General features: G+C 40.2%; 1 protein-coding gene across 2 annotated transcripts; it reads left to right on the top strand.

Moving 5' to 3' along the window:
• Nucleotides 1-675: 675 nt before the first annotated feature.
• Nucleotides 676-16,894, top strand: gad1a (glutamate decarboxylase 1a). Of its 2 annotated transcripts, none has more exons than XM_020455328.2 (17): nucleotides 676-1,166; nucleotides 2,352-2,432; nucleotides 4,170-4,232; nucleotides 6,573-6,713; nucleotides 7,434-7,676; nucleotides 7,848-7,938; nucleotides 10,460-10,572; nucleotides 10,732-10,847; nucleotides 11,093-11,172; nucleotides 11,259-11,313; nucleotides 11,823-11,939; nucleotides 12,105-12,169; nucleotides 12,271-12,349; nucleotides 12,543-12,692; nucleotides 12,864-12,971; nucleotides 13,334-13,423; nucleotides 13,537-16,894. In XM_020455328.2, the coding sequence occupies exons 2-17, from the start codon at nucleotides 2,357-2,359 to the stop codon at nucleotides 13,708-13,710; spliced, it is 1,761 nt and encodes a 586-aa protein (XP_020310917.1). In that variant the 5' UTR covers nucleotides 676-1,166; nucleotides 2,352-2,356; the 3' UTR covers nucleotides 13,711-16,894. The 2 variants fall into 2 exon arrangements, with proteins under 2 accessions (XP_020310917.1, XP_020310906.1); XM_020455317.2 differs by having other exon boundaries at nucleotides 785-1,166; nucleotides 2,260-2,432.
• Nucleotides 16,895-23,788: the final 6,894 nt, after the last annotated feature.

The raw sequence follows: 23,788 nt of genomic DNA on the forward strand, positions 1-23,788 counted from the left end.
ATACTAGATGAAGATTAAAATTCCATGTGCCCAGTATTTATATGAATGATAGTTTATGATGATGAATTTATATTTTAATTGATTGAAGGATTAAACCTGTAGTCTATAGCCTAGTCTATGAATAGCTTTTTCCTTCGAATCTTTTCTTGCGCACTGGGCCTATTCTTGTTCCGTTCCATTGCACCCATGCAGCTTTGGTATGTAGCAAATCTGATAAATGTGTTGGTTTATTATTAGATTCGTGAAGTATTTGCGGAGTGGCCCACTTCAATTCTGTGGAGTTCTGGGAGGAATCATTGATGATTCATTACTGCCACCTTGTGGATTTTGTTTTCACCTTTATGCACTGACTTTGAATTTCACTGTTTCTTTACCAAAAAACGTAAGATAAATGTTGCGTTGTCATCTTAAAATTAAAACGAAAATAAGACATTATAACTTTGGCCAAAATAGCCTACTTGTCTATAAATATCGTTATTGATAATATATTTATTGTAGCCTTCATCGAAAAACAGATGAAGCCATACACGCTGAGATTTCAACAAAACATGTTAATCCCACAGAAGAAGACCAACAATAACCTAAAAGGAGATGGCTCTTCTGATTATGGTTCCCTACTATTCCGATTTCACAAGAACAAGCCAAGGACCTCTCTCCTCCCCCCTCCTTCATCCCATATGAGCGTAATGTGTTGCATAGGATCAAACTTCCCAAGTCCAGGTTCGTGACCGGGATTCCAAATCAGTTTCCAAATCGAGGTATATAGCCTCAAAGGTTAAAAAACACTTACCAAAAGTCACGTTATAGATGAAAGCGCCACTATTCTATGTACATTTTGCAGACAAAGCGGATCTGTTCGATATTGGGGGGGGTGTTCAGCACCAGAGGAGGTATTGGTGTGACTCATGCGTGCGTAGTAACGAATAAATAGTCAATGCACGCGGCTCTAAATATCAGCAAATCAAACGTAGGCTACTTCTCTAAAAAGGTCACTGTGGATGGGATTTTGTAGACTGATATTGAACTGATATTCAAAACCCTGTTTTTCTTGAAGTGTCAAAAGCGCACCAGACGTTGCGTTGCGTTGCCAACGGACTTTATTTCATCATCGTCCCATAGTTTCTTTCTGGGGCTCTACTTGGTCACCTGTACCCACCCTCAGCACGGTAAGATGTTTTTTAACAGGGATTATTATCTTACAAGAGCTGGATAAGTGTGCTTTGTTCATTAAAGCTTTATGATAAATTGACGTTTGAGAGGCTCAAACAGGTGTTTTAACATCGTTCATAAACGATTTGTACGATAGACACAGAGAACAATACAGGCTATGCATAATATTTGTTTGTTGGTATTAAAGTTATTGATTGATAAAATTGTGGTATCATTCAACTACAGTTCTTTGAGCTTTGACGGAGGGTTTTTCATTGCATGGGCATGCTTTTCCCTTGAAGTGACATTGACCTGGATAAGGGTCATCACTATTTACAAATCATCCTCTTAATTGAGGAGTCACTATCCTGTTTGTCAATCAATTGTGTAAACGTAGCATATTTTCTGTCATGATTATAAAATGAATACGTAAATGTATCTGAGGTTTGACAGTTCACCTAACTTGCCTATGTGATAAATCACCAGATTAGCTGTTAATGGTATAGTTGATCATTTATCAAGGCTAATTCAGTATTTTCACTTTCAATACATAATGTTTTATGGTTAAACTATTTGTTGCCCAACTCCCCGGGTTACCTTCCTATCATCAAAGGCATATACATATATAACTCTCTGAAAACAAAGAAATGCACTTGCAGTGATGCCTCATTATCCACATTGACAGCAGACATCAGGTTGTGGAACGGATTGGTGAGGATTAATGAGCATCATTGTCGATGATGTTTTGATAAAGCCTAATGAAATGTATTGTATTTATAGCCAATAAGTTATTTAGCCTTTTTTTTTTACTCTCATATCTGTCGCCTATGGATTCAGGAAAAAAGAATGTGCACTGCAGCCTCAGCCAACCTGTTAATTGATGTTTGAGAATAATTGTAGGCTACTCTGGCTGCCAGACGATGTCGTAGACATGTCTGTCGTGTCCTGTCTCCTTGCTTTATTCGTAGTTGTGGATATTTCTGTCAGCGTTTGAATGAGGGATCGATCTTAAAATATCATATTCATACATTTCAAATAGCCTAGATAGGCATGTCATTATTTATATATTTTAAGGCTCAGAGACAGCTATTCTTTCTACTCTCCTTGCAGTGAATGTGACTTTTCATCTTGAATAAAATAAGAAAGGTTTCCCAGAAAGTGACAGCGAGCTTTGGAGTGAGGACATTTGTACTGTATCTTAGGAGTGATGGCGGCGTCTGCACCTTCCTCGTCTGGCAACGAACCGGATCCCAACTCGACAAATTTACGACCACCAGGCTCAAGTAGGTCCATCACAGATAAAACGCTATTTCACTTGTGCTATTTACTTTGTGGGCAATGCCATTAATCATTTCCACGGAGGAAAAAAAACTGTACCATTCTAAATGCCTCCCACGCAACAAATCACCGCATCATTGCATGCGCAGCAGACCTCCCGGCATCTGCTTGATAGACGGATCTTGCTGTCAAAATCGGTTGATGTCCTCTAAAAACATGAACTGAAGCAATTAGAAAATACTAATGGCTAGTCTAGTACCATCCTGTCGGTATTGATAAATGCAAAAATCCCAAAAGAATTTAACATAATCTTCCAAAAAAATATACAGCCTTCTTGAATTATTATTCTGCTGTTATAAGCCTATTATTATTATTATTATTATTATTGCCTTCCATAAAGAGACTATAGTAGGATATATTTGTCAGTGTATTTATTCCGTCGTGGTTGAATAAAAAGTGAGAGTGAATGTAATGCTAATTTATTATGTGCAAAGTGGCGTTAATTGTAGCCACACTAAATTGGCCCTAATGGCATGTGTTCAAGCACCTTATTGTACCTTCAGCTGAGGGGGGATGTGGAGATGTAAGCGGCCAACAGCGCTGCCTCAATACTTTTTATTATCCAAGAGCTATTAAAGACAAAACATAACTAACCTATAGCCTCGGCTACATTCCAATTAGTTGTCCAAGCACATTAATATTTTGATGCAAAGCTCGCCATAAATGTCCTATTTTTCCTCACATACAACCATAAATCTCTGATTTGATATAAACTACACTCCAATGTAAATTATGCATTTTCAAAGGTACCACGAAATTGTATTTGACGTCAGATCAGAGTTAAATGTAGAAAAACTGCACCTCCGTTTTTCTCACCAGAAAAGGGATTCAGTCAGTGCTGAATTTGCTTGCAAAACTGTGCTTGCTTTGGGCTTGATGGTGTGCCAAAGCCATGAGACTGTTGTCGTGCCAGTATTAGGCTACAACTATTAATGTGCAACTTCAATTGTGTCTGTATCTCTTTTGACATCAATGCATAATACACGAAAATCCGAATTATGCTCGTGGATCTCAAGCTTATTCCACCCATAATTGGCATAATTATTTGGCATTATACACGTCTTATTTCAGATATTTCTGTTGCCTTTGCATAACATTGGCGTAGATTTGGTCCAGATATATGTGATTTGTGATCCTAAGCAGCGGTTAAACGTCATTCTGTGTGGAGCTGTCTGTCCCTTCCATCTGTCCCTTCCACTGGCCGCTTTTCCAGGGTCAATTTCAACAGAATTCTTCAATTCCTAGACCCCCCCTCCTCACACACAGACACACAACAACTCCCCACCTCCCCAATTTAATCCATGGAAGCCCTTGATAGCGACGTAATGCTCAGCCCTTTTTGTCACTGGCCAATGTCTGGTGATGCATGTCTGATCTTTTCAGCATCTTCTCACCCAATTAGTTCCTTTGCACAGTCAGAAATGGCTAAATCGTGGAATGTTCAGCTGAAATGCCACGTTATAGGCCTATGGCCATAGTGGTATCATTGGGATAGAGCAGATGAATTAAAACACACACACACACAGATACATGTTAATTGATAGTCGTATGCATTGTTTTATCCAACATGCTTCAATATTTTCCCATCCATCACTTTGAGTTTGGGAGTATTTTTGCAGAAATAATATGCACTTGAGGCCTAATGTAAGGGCCTTCTCAATAGTTTTCCAAAATTATTTTAGGCTATGACGCTTGGTGTGGAGTTGCTCACGGATGTTCTAGAAAATTGGGAATGAAGATATGTGGTAAGTTTACTATTTTCATGTCATTTATTTTCGTGGACCTCATAATACATGTTCATGTAGGCTTTTGTTCTTAAGTGTCTTTTAGAATGCAATTAGTCCTACGTCAAATAATTAACTGAAGAAATATCATAGGTTACATAATGTAGGCTATGTTTCATATTTTATGTGTTTCTCAACGTCGAGCAAGCAGACCATTCTGATATCTGATGAATAGGCTATTAGCCATACTGTTTTGGGCTAATACACAAAGACTGTGAAGCCTCTGCCCCTTTCTTCTTTCTCTGGTCGCATGAGTGGGTTTTCATGCAGAAAGAATCAAAATGGCCATATTGATTATTACCACTGAATTTATAGTAACAAACCTGTTTTTTTTTATCAATATTAAAATCAGTTTGAAAAACAGCAGAGACTAGCTATTGGTCCAAAAATAACTATAGGTCTACGTTGGCACTTCCCAAAATGGAATATGAGCTCTCTTTAATCTTGGATATGTGTTCAATGTGTGTGTTTTCTTACCTTGCTTTAAAAATATATATAATTCTTAATCAAATCGTACTATTGCGCCCTCTTATGGCCTACCTGGAAAAACATATACGTTTGCCAATGCTTAATGACCTTGGAATACACAAATAGCCGGCTAAATTATGCAACCCCCTTTTCATTATTTTTAGGTAATTTCGACTGAAACATGAACATGTACAGTTGATTTTACATTGTAGTTATCCACAAGTAAGATAGCCTATCTTTGTATTTGCTGAGCCAAATCTTAATATCTTATTATACGCACCTGCCTTTTTCTCAAAATATATCGGTAGCCTCTGAGCGGGTGTCATTTATTAAAGAGCTATATTTGGTGGAATGATTGGAATCGGTCCTTATCATGATGCGAGTCCATCAGAAGAGAAAAGATTACTCTCATCGCGATAGTCATCTTCTCTGCTCCAGGGAACTCAAATCGCAATTCGTCAAGGTTCTGTTTTGCAGAGATAGTAGGACTACTGTCTGTCTTCTCCACTATACGCACCGATTAAGTGGAAGCAAAATGCATTAGCCCTATCTGATATGGCCAAGGGTTGAGTCTATTGTTATTGAGCCATCAGGGCCAATCAAGGACCAACAGTATAGGCCTATTTTCATTTTACCAGGCAAGTCAATTAAGAAGAAATTCGTATTTACAATGACGGCCCTGTGGGCCTCCCATTCACGGCCGGATATGATACCGCCTAGATTCGAACCATGGTGTAAAGGCACTGAGATGCAGTGCCTTAGACAGCTGCGCCACTCGGGAGCCCAACGCAAAGGATAAATCAAGTTTGATGTTTCAATATGATATTTATGCCATTTTTACGTTTTGGTTTTATCTGATTCACTATATAGGCCTATAGGCCCGTTTTCCACTTTTCATCTCTGTTTATTAAGTGCAATGATATTGGTTTAAAAACAACATCAAATGCTTGACCTAGTGAAATATTGGATTTATGCTTATTCGGGGTATAATCTAACATATCCTTTCTGAATGTGAAATAATACAATTATCTACAATTAGTCTATATTGAAAACGAAATAAAAATAAATTAACAGTAAAAATACTTCCAACTATCATCTCCTGATACACTTTTATGTAGTTGTATTTATTACTCTAAAACGGTGTGGGATATGGCATATCGTTTCACATCTTGTAGGCCTAGCTAGTTTATCTGAATATTGCGTTGTTGATTTGCATAATAAGATCATAAATAAGATCACATTGCAGGACTTTGTATTACTAATCATTTTAGCAGAATATTTGGAATAGGTGTTCTTTTTTTCGAAGGCCAACCTAGAAATACATTTTTGGAAAAAAAAAAAAAATCGGTATAAGGTTAATAAATAAGAATTGAGTTAATGTGGTGTCCTCCACAAGTCTATGAGCAGATAGTCTATAAAATGTCCCATATATCATCACAGCCCAGTTCAACTATTAGGTCTGACTTCAGGCTTTAATGACATCGGTTCACTTCATTGTGTGCTCTTCCGCGCTTACTGAAGTGGAATCTGTCGGAGGGAATTAATACGAATTTACAGCTACACGAAATGACGGCTATTTGTTTTTGCTTGACTGGCTTTTGGTGCTGCTGTCACTGGGCTCAACCTCCCACTGACTCTTCCTCCCATAAAAAGGCTTCCCTGGACAGGTGGGAATTTTCTCAAAACCAACCCACACCACGTCATTGTCAGCTCAATCAGTGAGAGACATTTAGGCATGTGTTTTGTGTAAAAAGGGTGTCATCAAAATGTTTGGGATTGGGAGTGATGGTAGTAATCACTCATTTCAATCCTCTGCCCCTTGCAACAATTTAGGATTTTTGCAGAAGAACAACAACCTCGAGGAGAAGATTAGTTCCTTCAAGGAAAGATCGTCTAAGGACCTGCTGGATAACAGCGACAGGGATTCCCGTTTCAGACGCACCGAGACGGACTTTTCCAATCTATTTGCTAGAGGTAGATGACCGGATTATTTTCATTATGGGAAACGTAGGCCTATGAATAAAAAGTATGTAGGGAACTTGTTGATGTTCGCTTTGTTCAGTTGTTTTACATGGAACATGAGTCAATTTTAAAATCTTAAATGTTGTTACTGATGCAAAGATTAGCCTGATTTGATCTGGTTTGAAAATACCAAATCTTTATAATCAGTCTAAATCTCTGAGATTTCTTTCAATTTAGTCATGTTTGATGATAAAAGGTCATTTTTTAAATTATTTTTATTTTGTAAAACTTTTTGTGGAAAATAAGAAAACCCTAAATCATTAGGTTGTTAGTAATTTAAATTCAATTGATTGCTATGCCTATTTGAAATCAATATTCACCATTTGGTTTACCATAATGACGGGCTAGATCAAGTTGTAATAGCTGTAAAATAGCATAGGCTACTCAGGGATACTCACTGGAGAAATACCAAAAAGGCTCATTCGTTTGTTGCTGGAAATGACATTCTAATTTATATAATTTACACCAGCTTTAGAGAGGAAAACCAAAGAAATAGTTTACAAGATGTGAAGTAGAACGAAGTCATGACACATTCTACAGAAGATTGTGAAAGTAAGCTCTTAAAAACATCCTCAAGTGAGGAAGGATGCAAACAAAAGTGATGGATTCAATTTTTTTTCGAAAATGTGAAAAACACAAATACTATTGACATGCTTCAATTTCTCAACCTAGATTTATTACCAGCTAAAAATGGAGAGGAGCCAACTATGCAGTTTTTGTTGGAGGTGGTGGATATTCTCACAAACTACGTCCGGAAGACCTTCGACAGATCCACCAAGGTCCTGGACTTCCACCACCCCCACCAGCTGCTGGAAGGCATGGAGGGCTTCAACCTGGAGCTATCTGACCAACCTGAATCTCTGGAGCAGATCCTGGTGGACTGTAGGGATACCCTGAAATATGGAGTGAGAACAGGTGAGGACAGAGGAGACAGAGGCATAAAGCACGGCTAACCCCCTCAGCACAATCAATATCTCTCTCATTTGTCTACAATGTGGTTTAATGATTACAGATGATCCCATAGTTGAATGATGAAGCTTTCATGAGAAATGTATTAAAAGACAAATGGTGTTGTCTCCCTCCCAGGTCACCCCAGGTTTTTCAATCAGCTATCTACTGGCTTAGACATCATTGGCTTGTCAGGAGAATGGCTCACCTCCACTGCAAACACTAACATGTGAGTGGTCTTTATCTCCCCACAGTTATTACACATTTGTTATGATACATTTATACATGTTTATTAGTGAAAGTCACAGGAACTTTACAATTTTGGAAATAGGTGTATAGTATTAAAGTAGTCCTGTCGATTTTGTAAACAATGTGCCTAAACAAAGGATCTTAGTAAGAGTTGCGTAACATAGTTTTCGTTTTAGGCTGGGGATTGTGATAAGAGGTTGAAGGATCTAATTAGGCAGAGAGTGGATTTCGTTTGGTTTAAGGTATGTCTGGCAATTCCTACCATTTCAAATGGCCTCTGAAGATTTCGTTTGAAGATGAAGATCAGTGGAAGTGACATATTTAGGGCCTTTCATAAGCTTCTAAGTGAAAGATCCCAAGGATGCTCTTACAGACTGCCTTTTAAGCAAGCAAAAAGGGAGAGTTGTGGGAGTTCACTATCTGTTTGCTTCATTGCTGTTGTTGACCGACACTGTGGCTGTAGTCAGATAATACAGCCCTGCAGGCAAACTAAATTGCATATTGATTAGCATTCAAAGTTATATTGGGTGGTTGTTTTATGGAATGCTCTTTGCCTCAGAGATTTTATGGAATGCTCTTTGCCACAACAGAATGAGATATGCCCCTGAGATCTTCTGCGCAATTGTGAACAATAGACAATTGTGATTCAATATTGCTTTTCCTGTGGCAAAGGAAATCTGTAAGAGACAGCATGGCGATACACCAGGTGCCCAGGGACTTATCCAGGAGAAACGTTGATGCTTCGTTGGCCATGGACTATTGTTGACCAGTACACACAGATTACCAGCTGAGGCTTCCAAGTCAGTTAAGGCACTGGTCAGAGTGTATCAGCTGCTGTAAAATGCTGATCTTGTCTATGATGTCAGCCTGGGAACCCATCACAGCATTGTAAAATCATCATTACAACAACAAAAAACAAACAATATGAAAAATATTGTGTTGTGAACATTGATAAAACATTGCAGTTCTGAGTGGTAATAACCAGAGTAATCTGTGTGGTCATGGTCAATTTCCATACATGTTTTTGGGCCTAAACACTGCACAGAAATACAAGCTCACCACCAAGGCTTGTCTTCTTCATGTCAGTGATTCAATTATTCATTTTGCCTGGCCCCTGACTTAATTAGGGTCAAAACATGGCCTGGCTGACTTGACCTTCTATGTATTGTAATCCTCAAAGGATGTGTCCCTCTTTGCTCCCAGTGTTTTGAAGAGTTTTTAGTTGGTCCAGCTCATGGGATTGAAATGGTGCTGAAGATCTCCTGGTGAGAGTGTTGCCACCCTGTGTATGCAATATAGCAACACTACTGTAGATGAGTTGAATCAGAGGGTTGGCTCTGACTGCATCCATATTTGTTATTTGCATGAGCTAATTACTCCATCATCATTAATTACCCCTGACACGTATTGATTCCCACTACTAGGTTGACAATCACGTCCCAGGGTTATCATCAGGATTACTCTACATAAGTGAGCGAGTGCAAATTCATTTGGGACAATAGCTCCGGACTCATTTTAAACATTTCTGCTGGATATGATGAGCCAGAGAACAAAACAAAATAAGTGCTGTGTGTATGGCACAGTGTGATACACTGCATTGCCCCACTAATGCATTGACTCATTGCATGAATAGACAGGCAGTGTAATGAGAAGAGCATTGGGCAGGACATAGTGACGATAGATGAGTTAGATGGGGATCCATTTCATTCTACATTGATCTTGCACTACCCTGGAGGAAGTTTCTAATGATATGGAAAAAATCCTTTATGTTGTAATTGTGATTGCATTGAATAAACATGATCGTAATGATATAATTCCTATTCTAAAGGAGAAACGACCATTCTTCCATCATTACTCTCTGTGAGACAGGCCATGAGGGTAATATACTGTTTTAATTCAAAACACATTGAAAACAAGCTCTGTGGAAGCTGGCCTCAAGACTAACCTCAGACGCAAAGGCAATGACGCTCTCATTGTGTTGCCTCACGTTTCTAGCCTCTTCTTCTTGCTAACTCAGAGACAGGCGCTCCCTCTTGGTGGAATATTCTTAATGGACTTCAGACTATGTGACATTGATGTTCTTTCTCATTCCACTGCAACAAATGGTATCCGTAATGCAATGTAACAGAGCTATCACTGAATCGCGACGGCGTTGAAAGTAGTAAGCGTGTTCCATTCTTTTCTCTGGCTTCAACGTGGCATTGCTCAATATACACATTAAAGAAACATATGTAATGATAATTCAACAAAACAACACAATTTAAATCTATTTTGCACAAAATAATAGAAAAAATAAGCTACAATTATTGGCCTTTATCACAATGGTGATGTATGGTGATGCCTTATCCTGGGATTTTGCCACCTGCCTTCATTGATTCTGTTGTTGTCAATATAGACAATGTAGATATGAGAAATGCATGACAATATGAGAGTTCAAGGCCAGTGATAGAATGGATTTCTATTGGTAGTGGGTAACTGGAGACAGGTGCTCTGTATTTCAGGTTCACCTATGAGATTGCCCCAGTCTTCGTGCTCATGGAACAGCTGACGCTGAAGAAGATGAGGGAGATCATTGGCTGGCCTGATGGAGAGGGCGATGGGATCTTCTCACCAGGTGAGTGCGAAGCCAATTCTGATGAACAGTTATGAATTCAGCCATGCCTTGAGAATCTGAGGTGGGAATAAACCTACCGTTACAGATGAAGATTCCTTACACAAGCCTTCAGATAATCTAATGCAGTTTAGTGAAAGATTGTATGCAACGTTTGTGCAGGTGGAGCGATATCCAACATGTACAGTGTGATGATCGCCCGCTACAAATTCTTCCCTGAAGTCAAGACCAAAGGCATGACTGCTGCCCCCAGACTGGTGCTCTTCACCTCCGAGCATGTAAGTCTCATCCAACATTCATTTCCACAGCAGAACAGGTCTCCAGTCTCAGAAGCAGTATTGTATTACCAAGACAACGTCTTATTGTTATTTATTGTCACTGCTTGATTGACCCTGTCTATTCTGTATAAAGGGTTCGTGGCATGCCTGATTCAAAGCAACACAACAACTACAACCATTGGACAGTACATCAGCTGACTATATGCCAGAGCTAAGTCTAATGTCATGCTCATGTGTTTTGTCAGAGCCACTACTCTATAAAGAAAGCCAGTGCTGCTCTGGGCTTTGGAACAGAAAACCTGATCCTGTTGAGCACAGATGAGAGGTTTGTGGAGCCATGTCCAATTTACTGCACTGAATGAACCAACCCAGTGAGAACATCCCTTTGACGTGTCTTGTTTGCTTCACTAGAGGGAGAGTCATTCCCGCTGATTTGGAAGCCAAGGTCATCGATGCCAAGGCGAGGGTGAGTTTTCAAACTGTCAGCCAATCAACTTCAAACTGTGGATTCGTATCCCCTGAAGACATGAAATACCTTCCGTTTGTTTCTGCACAATGATGCGATGCACTGACACAGAATTCAAATGAGAACAGCTGCCTAATATGAATCTAGTCATCTGAATGCTCCGGTCGTCAGGTAATCTTTCATGTTTACAAAATAAAAAACAGGTCTACTTTCATTTTAGGGTTAGTACTTATGCATCCTTAAGTATTACCTTACGCACTGCCACTAGCTCCAAAGCACAGTCTCCTGAAGCTAGTTCCGTTACAGGAGAGAGGTGATAGCAGGCTGTCTGCAATGGACGTGCAGTTCTGGGGTTACAAAGGCTCGCACAAGAGAAATAGTCCAATGTCATTTAAATCTGCTCTAACCTGTTTATAGTATGTCAAAGATTACAGAAACAGAATGCAACCATTTCAGTTCACTCCAATAACACAAGGCTCCATATTCATTCTCATGGTGTATGCTTGCAGGGTTGTGTCCCAATGTTCGTGAACGCTACAGCTGGTTCCACAGTGTATGGAGCATTCGATCCCATCCACGAGATTGCAGACATCTGCGAGAAATACAACATGTGGTTACATGTGGATGTAAGTGCGTCTTCCTACTACGGATACAGTAAGGTTGTGGTGACATCGATCATTTCAGGGTTAATTGCAACACATTTCAATGGTCGGCTGAGCTTTAGTTTGAACATATAAGCCACCTGCCGTGTCCAATCCTTATCCTCAAAACAAACTGTTGTCTTTGTTCAGGGTGCGTGGGGAGGAGGCCTACTGATGTCCAGGAAGCACAGGCACAAGCTGTGTGGCGTAGAGAGGTAGGCTACAGCCCCGAGAAGATATCCTCTTTTAAACCAATCACACACACTCATTGATGGGGGCCGTGGCCAGCCTTACAGTCCGTGTTACATGTTTGCAGGGCCAACTCGGTCACCTGGAACCCTCACAAGATGATGGGTGTGCCACTGCAGTGTTCTGCCATTCTGGTCAGAGAGAGGGTAAGAGCAATACGGATAGATGGCTCATCATCCCTTATGGTGTGAATGCCACGAAACCACACTTAAAGTTAAGTCGGAGGTCACAGAGAGTTTGCTACTATTCTTATGAGTATAGCCCAGTTTGAAGGCACCGTTGAAAGTCACGTCTCTGCCTTTCGTCCGTGTCCGTTAACCACACCATTGATCTTTGCAGGGAGTTTTATCAGGCTGCAACTCCATGTGCGCTGGCTACCTCTTCCAACCAGACAAACAGTACGATGTATCGTACGACACGGGGGACAAGGCCATCCAGTGTGGACGACATGTAGATATCTTCAAATTCTGGCTCATGTGGAAAGCGAAGGTAATGTGCACATATCTGTCCAAGCTCTTATTGCAATACTTAGTCAGGCTTTAAAGCGTTAGCATGGAACAGGGATTGATCTTGGATGCTGATCTTGGCTCATGGAACAGAAAAAGGGTAGTTCTTGATATGAATGATCTGTCTATGTTTTGTGTATTTCCACTCCAACAGGGAACAATAGGGTTTGAACAGCACATCGACAAGTGTTTGGACCTCTCGCATTATCTCTACACTAAAATAAAGGGTCGCGAGGGCTATCAGATGGTGTTCGATGGAGAGGTAAGATTTTTCTCCCTTCATTTTCTACTTGTTTCTGTTCCCAAAAACAGCAATATCTTCTAATGGATTACCCTAATAAAGCGTCAGAGGAATTACATATCTGATTAATATGAACTCATTAGATGCCCAATAGTATTCTGAGCAACACAATGTAGTGAGGCAGGCCAACTCTCCTCCCTGTCTGCCTATAGAGGTGGTGCTAGGCTTTAGAATCCCCAGTTGAACTCCTTGTGGATTTATGAACTTGCCTTGCAAGAGCCTCAGATCTCAATTTGGTCTCTTAGTGAGGTTGGCTACTTCTTCTTTAGACACTCCATTGAGTAAAGACACGGACAAACAATGTTGCTGTTTTCTTTCCACAGCCCCAGCACACGAATGTCTGCTTCTGGTACCTTCCACCAGGCATTCGTGACATGCCCGATGGTCAGGAGAAGAGGGAGAAGTTGCATAAGGTAAGGAGTAAAGGACTCGTCAGCTTCGGCCCATGAAGACTATATTCTGTATTCAGATGAGACAGCACTGACCTACTGTACATTTCTCTGAATTGTCCTTGCCTCTAAACCAGGTGGCCCCCAAGATCAAGGCGTTGATGATGGAGTCTGGAACTACCATGGTGGGCTACCAGCCTCAGGGAGACAAGGTCAACTTTTTCAGAATGGTCATCTCCAATCCTGCCGCCACCAGGTCAGATATAGACTTCTTGACCGATGAGATTGAGAGACTGGGGCAGGACTTGTAATGGCCACACCCATTAGGAGGATGTTGCCCTTTGACCTTTCATTCTCAGCTTTGTCATGTCCAGCTCTAAAAAGACCCTGAGCTTCATATTCCTGTTGTCTCTTGACTAATCATGTAGGACTTTGAATCTTCAGCTGCTTATAGGTCTTTTTAGACCACAGGTAACCTTCAGAATAATAAATGTGGGTCTCATATGTTTCCTGTCTGTTCTGTCTTTTAGCAGTGACTATGCCATTGTTAGATTTAACTATTGTACAGTATAGCCTATGTAAGAGAATACATATTCACATACTGAGTGACCTTGAGCGACCTTTTCAGTAGAGACAGAGGACAATGCAAGGCACCTCATGGCATAGATATGTACAGTATTGTAATATACAGTACTAGTCGAAAGTTTGGTGACACCTACTCATTCCAGGAGTTTTCTTTATTATTACGATTTTCTATGTTGTAGAATAGTAGTGAAGACATCAACAGTATGAAATAATACATATGGAATCATGTAGGAACCAAAAAAGTGTTGAGATTCTTCAAAGTAGCCACCCTTTGCCTTGATGACAGCTTTGCACACTCTTGGCATTCTCTCAACCAGCTTCATGAGGAATGCTTTTCCAACAGTCTTGAAGGAGTTCCCACATATGCTGAGCACTTGTTGGCTGCTTTTCCTTCACTCTGCGGTCCAACTCATCCCATACCATCTCAATTGGGTTGAGGTTCGGTGGTTGTGGAGGCCATCACTCTCCTTCTTGGTCAAATAGCCCTTACACAGCCTGGAGGTGTGTTGGGTCATTGTCCTGTTGAAAACAAAGGATTGTCCCACTATGCGCAAACCAGATGGGATGGCTCTCCTCGATGCTTCACGGTGGGAACCACACATGCGGAGATCATCCATTCACCTACTCTGCGTCTCACAAAGAACCAAAAATCTCAAATTTGGACTCATCAGACCAAAGGACAGATTTCAGATTTTAGGCCTTCAATGTCCATTGCTCGTGTTTCTTGGCCCAAGCAAGTCTCTTTTTCTTATTGGTGTCCTTTAGTAGTGGTTTCCTTGCAGCAATTCGACCATGAAGGCCTGATTCATGCAGTCTCCTCTAAACAGTTAATGTTGAGATGTGTCTGTTACTTGAACTCTGCATTTATTTGGGCTGCAATCTGAGGTGCAGTTAACTCTAATGAACTTATCCTCTGCAGCAGAGGTCTCCTTTTCTGTGCAGATCCTCATGAGAGCCAGTTTCATCATAGAGCTTGATGGTTTTTGTGACTGCACTTGAAGAAATGTTCAAAGTTCATGACATTTTCCGTACTGACTGACCGTCATGTCTTAAAGTAATGATGGCCTGTTGTTTCTCTTTGCTTATTTGAGCTGTTCTTGCCATAATATAGACTTGGTCTTTTACCAAGTAAGGCTATCTTCTGTATACCACCCCTACCTTGTCACAACACAACTGATTTGCTCAAACGCATTAAGGAAAGAAATTCCACAAATTAACTTTTAACAAGGTACACCTGATAATTGAAATGCATTCCAGTTGACTACCTCATGAAGCTGGTTGAGAGAATGCAAAGAGTGTGCAAAGCTGTCATCAAGGCAAAGGGTGGCTATTTTGAAGAATCTCAAATATAAAATATATTTTGATTTGTTTAACACTTTTTCTGGTTACTACATGATTACATATGTGTTATTTCATCGTTTTGATGTCTTTACTATTATTCTACAATTTAGAAAACGGTAAAAATACATTTTTTTTTAAAAGAAGAAAAACCCTTGAATGAGTAGCTGCGTCCAAACTTTTGAATGGCACTGTATATATATTATAATGTACTGAATATTGGTGCTGTGTGTTGTCCATGTAGTTATTAAGCCAGGGGCACTGTATGCAACACCACATTGTATCTGGTTTTCCCCTTTCATATTAAGTAGAGGGAATATAACACAGTCATTGTAACAGGTACTGTATTCTATTGCTGCGTTTTTAGAGCTAATGAATTTTGTGGAGATTGTGTATAGTATTGTTACATTGCTTTTGTGGCAAATATATGTCCTAGTTTTTCAGTAACACATGTTCCAATGATTATACAAACCACTAAATATAAGTATTTAATAGATTAATCACTTGATTTATATTGTTATCTATTCCATTTGTAATGTGTCCTTACTTGTATTTTGAAACGCTACTGTGTTTTGTATAAGCATATTAAAAGGTATTTTAGTGTATTTGTGAACCAAAGAAGGGTATACTTACAAATATATATAAATAAGTCCCTTAATATAACCAATAGATGGATTAAGATATTTATATAAGAATATGTAAGTCAGTCACCCTTAACCTTAGTGCAATCTGTGTTGTGTAACTGTGATATGTCATTGTGAATCACATTGACTGAATGTTATAGTGTCACATGACTAGCTGTGGGAGGGAAGCTGAGCTCTGGCAGCAAATGTGCTGTTTCTTTAGGGCTCTATTCAATCTGTATTGCTGAAGCGTTACAGATTGCGCGGTAGAAATTGAAAGGTAATTTCCCGTTGAGCCGACATATGTAGAGTTTGCCGTGAATACAGTCTCCACTATAATGCGGAAACATTGCCTTTAAATTGAAATCATGCTGTAATGCTGCACTTCCACGATACGGATTCAATAAAGCCCTTATTTAGTGGGAAGCACAGTGATAAACCATCTGGGGAAATGTTTTATCGTAGGGACAAAGGATTGTTTGTATTTTAACAGTGATGCATTGACTGTTTTGAAGCATTTCACTTAATTAACGGGGCCATTTAATTAAATATATAATCTTTCAAATCTATAAACTATGTCGTGGATTTTCTGGTCTTAATATGGACCCGTGTGTGGACAATATTATCCCGTGAGAATCGACATGTTGCAAGAGACCAATTGTTTGTCATTGAGATGTTGACAAAACAAACGCACGGTCATGATGATGATTTTGTTTCTGTGATCAGATTGATTGAATTACATTCCTCGGTGAGTCGGATGGAGATCCCCTGTCAAGGTAGCCACTTGAACCTCATACTAAGTGCAGAACATTACCGTCTTATTGACAGCACCAATAAAAATCTCAGCTTTAACAATTTTTTGGGGGGCATTTTTTTGCAGTTATTGTTAATGAGGTCTAATGATGATCTGTAATGAATAAATCTGTGGCTATGAGTCCGGTCGACCAGTGTAATGGCTTGCTGTTTTTAATTCCGTACGGTGTGCAGTAATATTCCCTCTGGGGTCCTGTGTTTGCTGGCTGAATAATAAAAAGGCCTTTGGGGACAGACCTGCCTTTATGGACTCGGGTCAGCCATGGGGAACAGCAATGATGTGAGAGACATTTTTGAGATGATTTACCTCAGAAGACACTCGGCCTTTGCCACCCGCCTTCCATTCGTCGTCAGAGGCAACTGAATTGCAATCATCTCAACGGTACACTGGCATGTTCAAATACTCCGCATTTACAACATATTAACATTTCTGATAGCCCAGAAATGGAAGGTGCAGTATCAAAGTCCAGTATGGGCAGTAGAAATGAGCAATTAACATATTGTTTTTTTTCAACCATGGCCTGTGAACTGATTAGCCCTCACTCCCCCAGGCCAAAGATCTAGTATGAGCAAATGTCCATGTATTTCCAGTGCCTTGTCCAAATTCTCCAAAGAGCCTATGTGATTATCATTCCCCATCCCTCAAATGAATCCCCCCGGAGGGAAGGTTTATTGGCTGATCATCTCACAGCTGAGCTTTCACGAGACCCCGCTGTGTACTCCACTCCTCTCATTACTCACACTTTGAAGATATTTATCATAAAACGCATCACACTGTGCTTCCTTTACATTTTATTTTTTTATCTCTCAGAGAATCCCATTTCAAGGCTCTGCCTGGGTGCATTTTATCTGAATCCAGTCGTACAGGAGTGGAGTGTTTGATCACTGTCGTGATCATTATGGACTTGATGTCATTGGATGTTTCGTAGAGTTACACAAAATACAGGATTGGATAAATCACAGTCTTAAGGGGGTAACAGAAATCAAAAACCTTTTTTTCTTTGAGTCGAAGTGCGTTAAACAAAGTGGTTAGTTGTTTGCATCAGCAATGGTGATAGTATTGTCTGGGCTTAATTGAACTGATGCATAATTACAGAGCTAATTTGGAAGCAGGTGTCTGAGGCTCTTGAAATAATTGAACGTAAATGAAAATGAAGGAGCCAGATTGAACTGCAGTACCTGAACCAGCTTTTGTATCTCCCAATAATTGGCTCTTTTGGCTGTCACAGTCCAGTGACTAAGCAGAGACGAATGGCCTCCCACTGGAAGTTATATTCTCAACCTACACTGGAACATAAATATCAGTGCTTGGGCTTCCACACAATGCAAAATGTATCATCTCCAGAGCTATTTTAGCATTCCCAAGATTGTTTGAACCGAATGTCTGTCCATTTTGACTGAAACATGTAAGAGAAATATGTTCTAATTTGCATTGTCTTGTCTTCACACCTTTAAAATGTACACTTTGGAATAGCTCTCTGATATATATGGAACATAAAATTAATAACACATTGAATTTCACATTGCTCCATCACCTTAACCAACCATCAGTAAGCCCATCAATCGCAATTACAAGCATTATTACACTTTGAACAAGTCCAAAGCAGGCGTTTGAAAATAACAAGCATGGCTGATTTCCTCTCCATTTTCTCAGTCTCTGGGGGTAGACTGTCTATGAACACCAGACTGTGAAATGCCTGCTGTCTGAGTCGCTGACCACCCTCCATTTCACACCATCCACAACTTATGATTCTCTGTGTCCAACACACTGCCTATGAGGAGATGGATGGTGGGCCTAAAGAGGCTTAGTTTTCATGTCCAACAGAAAATGAACCAACACCAAGGTACAATCAAACTTAAAGGCCCAGTGCAGTCAAAATGAAGTTTTCCCTATTTTTTGTAATCATATTGTACAACAGCTGATTAAACGAACACTGTAAAAGTGTTATATTTCCTGATAGTTACCCATTGAAATTACAATCTACACAGGACCTTCTAATCAGCAGGTTTGGCATGGGTATAGGGTTTTGGATTTGGATTGGTGACAAGTTAATATAGATCAATTACAAAGAGAGTTCCAAACCTCTCTGCAGCTAGTTTTCAGATTACATATCCCTCCCCCTCCCCACTCAGGCCACTCTGAGACAGTCCTAGCAGAATTCTTGCTTGAGAAATATTTATTTGCTAAATAGCTATTTTTGTTTCTTTTTTAAAATGTTAATGGAAAACTATTACAGTAAGGTACGTAATTCTTACCCAGAAATGATATTGAGATAAAAATGGTTGCATTTGGCTTTTAATGTAGCTGAACCTCTGGTCTCCAAGTGGTTTTTATTTGTTAAATAAATAATTTCCTGATAGTTATGGTATTGGTTGCATGTGCTTGTTACACAATCTTTCCATTGATTTTGTGAGATATTGATTTGTGCTTCAGGTCTGAGATGCAGTATCTTTCCTCCTAACCATAGCAGTGAGTTTCATCTCAACTGGTATCACTTTGCACCTCCAGTGTCCTCATATGATCACTCAGGTCCTAGACATTCTCCCCACAATGGGGTTCTCCCCCTATCCCCTCTCAGCTGTAAAGCTCTCCTCTCATATATATCCATGAGTCTAGTCATTGGGTTCCTGATGTGCCAGATCTATCTTCCACCTCCGGGAATCACTGCCACATTAGGCTCCTGATAGATACTGACATTCCCATTGTGCGCGGCTAGTCTAATGAAATGGTGATGATGATGATGATGATGATATTGATGGAGGCTCATTGCCACACAACCCCCTTTTGTCTGTCTGTCTGCACACACGCGCTCGTGCACACACACACACACACACACATCTTGGCCAAGTGGAGAGGAGTGTATTATTTAAATCAACATAGTTTATTCATTTAATCTTTAGCAGATATACAAACATGGCAATAACTCTCTAAAGGGTTTTTAGCAGTGATGGTAACGCTGAGATTAATTATCAAACCGGTGGCCTGGGCCTTTCACTCCTAAAACAATGATAATAGTTCATAATTATCTAAATAGCCTCCTCTTATTGACCTCGTGGTTCACTCCCAGTGCAAGGGTTGATCTGTCTTGGGAGAAAGCAAATGTATAAATGGAAGAATGAACAATGCGTCAACAGCAACTTGCTCATCTCCCCGGCTATAACGTCTGAACTCCTAATGGGGTTCTTGTTAAAGTTGAAAGACTGCTAGTAAATGTCTGTCTTGGACAGTTTTCTAAAGGCAATTAGAGTTTGCCAAGAGCAATTACACTGCAACCAGGCCTTGCATGCTGATTACCATCATGTGCTTTAAAGAAACAAGACGACCCACGGAATGTGACAGTAATGCAGTGCTCAGCCTCACTCTAATTGTTAAATGTTAATTGTTAATTGTTTCTAACATGAGGAGGGCTGACACTTCCAGGGTACTGCACGTATACTGACTACGAGCCATGAACTGGCCTGGCAGGGAACACAGTGTCAGTGGTTGAAATGAAAATAATAAACAGTCTGTGTGATAAACATTTCACCAGCAGGTACCTGTACTGAACTGTCAGCTAAACACCCCCCCCCCCCCCCCCACACTCTCTCTCTGAGGAGCACTTTATCTCTGCCTCCCAGCACAGTATGTCGGTGAGATTATACAGCTTGTCTAACCACAGGCTCCCTTTATTTTGACAGTTCTCTCTTCCCCGGGATAATGACCTGTCACAGAGGATTCATTAAGTTTATGTCATTAAAATACAAACCCGCTGCAGTGCACAATTCTATTCATTTTTGCACTCGGCTTGATTATGACTGCAATCACTAAGCTTTGTCAGAATGCATTTGGAAGGCTCTCATTAGCTTCACAACTGGACTACAAGCAGAGAGCCAAAGACAGACAGGAAGGAGATCATGGTTGGCGAGCACAGCTCTGGAAGGTCCATCCGCCATCATGACAGGCCGGAGCCAGGCCAGGCAGTTGGTGTGGTCAGCATGGCAATCCAGAGAAGACACAGCTGTTTGCCATGTGGTGCACGCTGAAGGATCCAGCACGTTGACTGCCAAGTTTAACCCAGACGAGTAATGTTTTTGCTCCGTTCTAAAGAGTATTTTAAACATCGCCATAATGTTAGATATTGGTAATCTTCTCTATGTACATAGTAATTTTATTGCCCAGATTGTTGCCAGTTCATAAGTAAAATATACTCATTTATTTTACAGGCTTCAATGTTTAGCATTAGCTAGTATTGACATTCCCAAACTTATTTGGTCCTTCTTCAGTAATATACACCATAAAATGTTGACTCTCACAAAACGTCGAAGTCCGTGTCCTGAAAACTCCCCAGAGTATATTTTATAGTGCTGTAAGAATGTATTTTCATGTATACTAAGAATAGTAGATTCCCTAGTCCAGACTTGCATTGTAAATTACTTGGAGGACTGAATGGATATAAATCTGTGACAGCCACATAGAGCGGCCCTGAGAGGAGTGATGATTGCAGGGACTTAAGGTGTCAGCAAGCTGCGAGTGAAATACTGAGTTTATTTATTTACTTCTAGCGTCACTGTAGACAGAGAATTCTTCAGTGATTAAAAGTGAAAATGACAACAATTTTAATGTCACAAATGTAATACTGTAGCAAAATATATTAATCATATGTATAAATCAAATATTATTACCATAGTACTGAGTTAAATTGTAAATTCTGTATGAACATACAAGCACACATAGTGTATACATTTCTGACCAGGAATGCAGATTAAGCATTCTTTAATTCTTACAGTTTGTTATCAGAGTCATTGCTACATAAGCCATGGTGGTGATATTTCAACATACTACTCATAGTAAGCTAGTATGATTCTTGTCCTCCCAGCCTTGAAAGCATTATCGACAGAGACCATTTTCAACATAATGTTAAAGGACGAGGGCAGATAATGACTATTTCTTTCTAGTCTATGATGGGTGTAATCCTTTGAAGTGGGGGTAATTTGGCCTCAAAACCAGAGCATAAAGGTATCCTTCCGCTGAGGAGATTTTTATCCCAGTATGATGCATTTTCCCCCTTACAATGGCAAAAGGCCAGTAAGATGGAACTTTTACAACCACAGTTTGTCGAGGCCTAGCCTAACATACAGTACAGAAAGCAACATACTTGAATCCTTTCATATATCTCATTCTTTGTAAGAGAAATAAAAGGTTAAGCTTAATTTTAAAGTTAATATATTTGCTTAATCAATAACAGTATATGAATATATGTTTTAAAGAACAAATAAAGGTAATTGATATATAAGTAATAGAATGTTAATTATTGATTAGTAGACCCAATCTCTGATATTGAGAGATTCACTTCACTGTCCAAGCAACCCTCTACATTTGGGGTATGGTTATTCGGCCCTCCACATTGGTTGATTAATCTCAGCTGTTTTATTGTATCACCACAAAAACGTTATTTTGATTATTCATACTATTTCATCCTTACACAAGATATTCTCCTGACACAAATGTAAGGTTAATACCCAAGGTGGCTGGTCATTCGTTCTTGTTACGGTTTTCTTCCGGTGAAAGAGAGGAGGACCAAAATGCAGCGTGGTTATTCATAAACATCTTTAATGAAAGATGAAAATACGAACAGTATACAAAAACAATAAACGTGAAAAACCGAAACAGCCCTATCTGGTGCAACAAACACAGAGACAGGAACAATCACCCTACTCAAAGAATATGGCTGCCTAAATATGGTTCCCAATCAGAGACAACGATAAACACCTGCCTCTGATTGAGAACCACTCTAGGCAACCATAGACTTACCTAGAATACTATACTAAACACAACCCCATTAATCTACAAAACCCCTAGACAAGACAAACACATAATCACCCATGTCACACCCTGGCCTGACCAAAATAATAAAGAAAACACAAAATACTAAGACCAGGGCGTGACAGTTCTATCGGTACGGTTACCAGAGATGCAACCCAGTCGTTCGTTCTAAATGTTCCATTGCCATACTGGCTGGCAATGTTCTTATCTCTTGCTTGCTAGCTAGCAAATTACGGCTAACTTACAGTCACGTCAAACAGTGTAGCGAGAATAACAAAAAAGTAGCTGCATTTGTTTAAGCTGATTTATAGTGACATTTACAGTGCATTCGGAAAGTTTTCAGAACCCTTGACTTATTCCACATTTTGTTACGTTACAGCCTTATTCTAAAATGTATTATTTAGTTTTTTCCCCCTCATCAATCTACACATAATACCCCATAATGACAATGCAAAAACAGCTTTTTAGAAATGTTTGCTAATTTATTAAAAATAAAAAACAGAAATATGACATTTACATAAGTATTCAGCCCCTTTACTCAGTACTTTGTCGAAGCACCTTCGGCTTGGCACTTTGTCGAAGCACCTTAAGCTTGGCACACCTGTATTTGGTGAGTTTATCATATTCTTCTCTGCAGATCCTCTCAAGCTCTGTCAGGTTGGATGGGGAGCATTGCTGCACAGCTATTTTCAGGTCTCTCCAGAGATGTTCAATCGGGTTCAAGTCCGGGCTCTGGCTGGGCCACTCAAGGACATTCAGAAACTTGTCCCAAAGCCACTCCTGCATTGTCTTGGCTGTGTGCTTAGGGTTGTTTTCCTGTAGAAGGTGAGCCTTTGCTCCAGTCTGAGGTCCTGAGCACTCTGGAGCAGGTTTTCATCAAGGATCTCTCTGTTGACCTCCCGAGTTGGGCAGCAGTCTAAGACACTGATCAGTGCTAGAGGCATCACTACAGATCCGTGTTCGATCCCGGGCTGTGTCACAGCCGGCCGCGACCGGGAGACTCATGAGGTGGCGCACAACTGGCCCAGCGTCATCTGGTTTAGGGGAGGGTTTGGCTGGCTGGGATGTCCTTGTCCCATCACGCTCTAGTGACACCTTGTGGCGGCCGGGTGCATGGACGCTGACTCCGGTCGCCAGCTGTATGGTGTTTCCTCCGACACATTGGTGTGGCTGGCTTCCGTGTTAAGCGAGCAGTGTGTCAAGAAGCAGTGCGGCTTGGCAGGGTTG

Source organism: Oncorhynchus kisutch, linkage group LG2 (genome assembly GCF_002021735.2).
Source record: "Oncorhynchus kisutch isolate 150728-3 linkage group LG2, Okis_V2, whole genome shotgun sequence".
NCBI classification, from domain to species: Eukaryota; Metazoa; Chordata; class Actinopteri; order Salmoniformes; family Salmonidae; genus Oncorhynchus; species Oncorhynchus kisutch.

Coding starts and splice junctions, on each gene's coding strand:
- gad1a (XM_020455328.2), top strand. CDS start 2,357: ATGGCGGCGTCTGCACCTTCCTCGTCTGGCAACGAACCGGATCCCAAC. Junction 7,939..10,459: donor TCCACTGCAAACACTAACAT/GTGAGTGGTCTT, acceptor TCTGTATTTCAG/GTTCACCTATGAGATTGCCC. Junction 13,424..13,536: donor AGAGGGAGAAGTTGCATAAG/GTAAGGAGTAAA, acceptor CCTCTAAACCAG/GTGGCCCCCAAGATCAAGGC.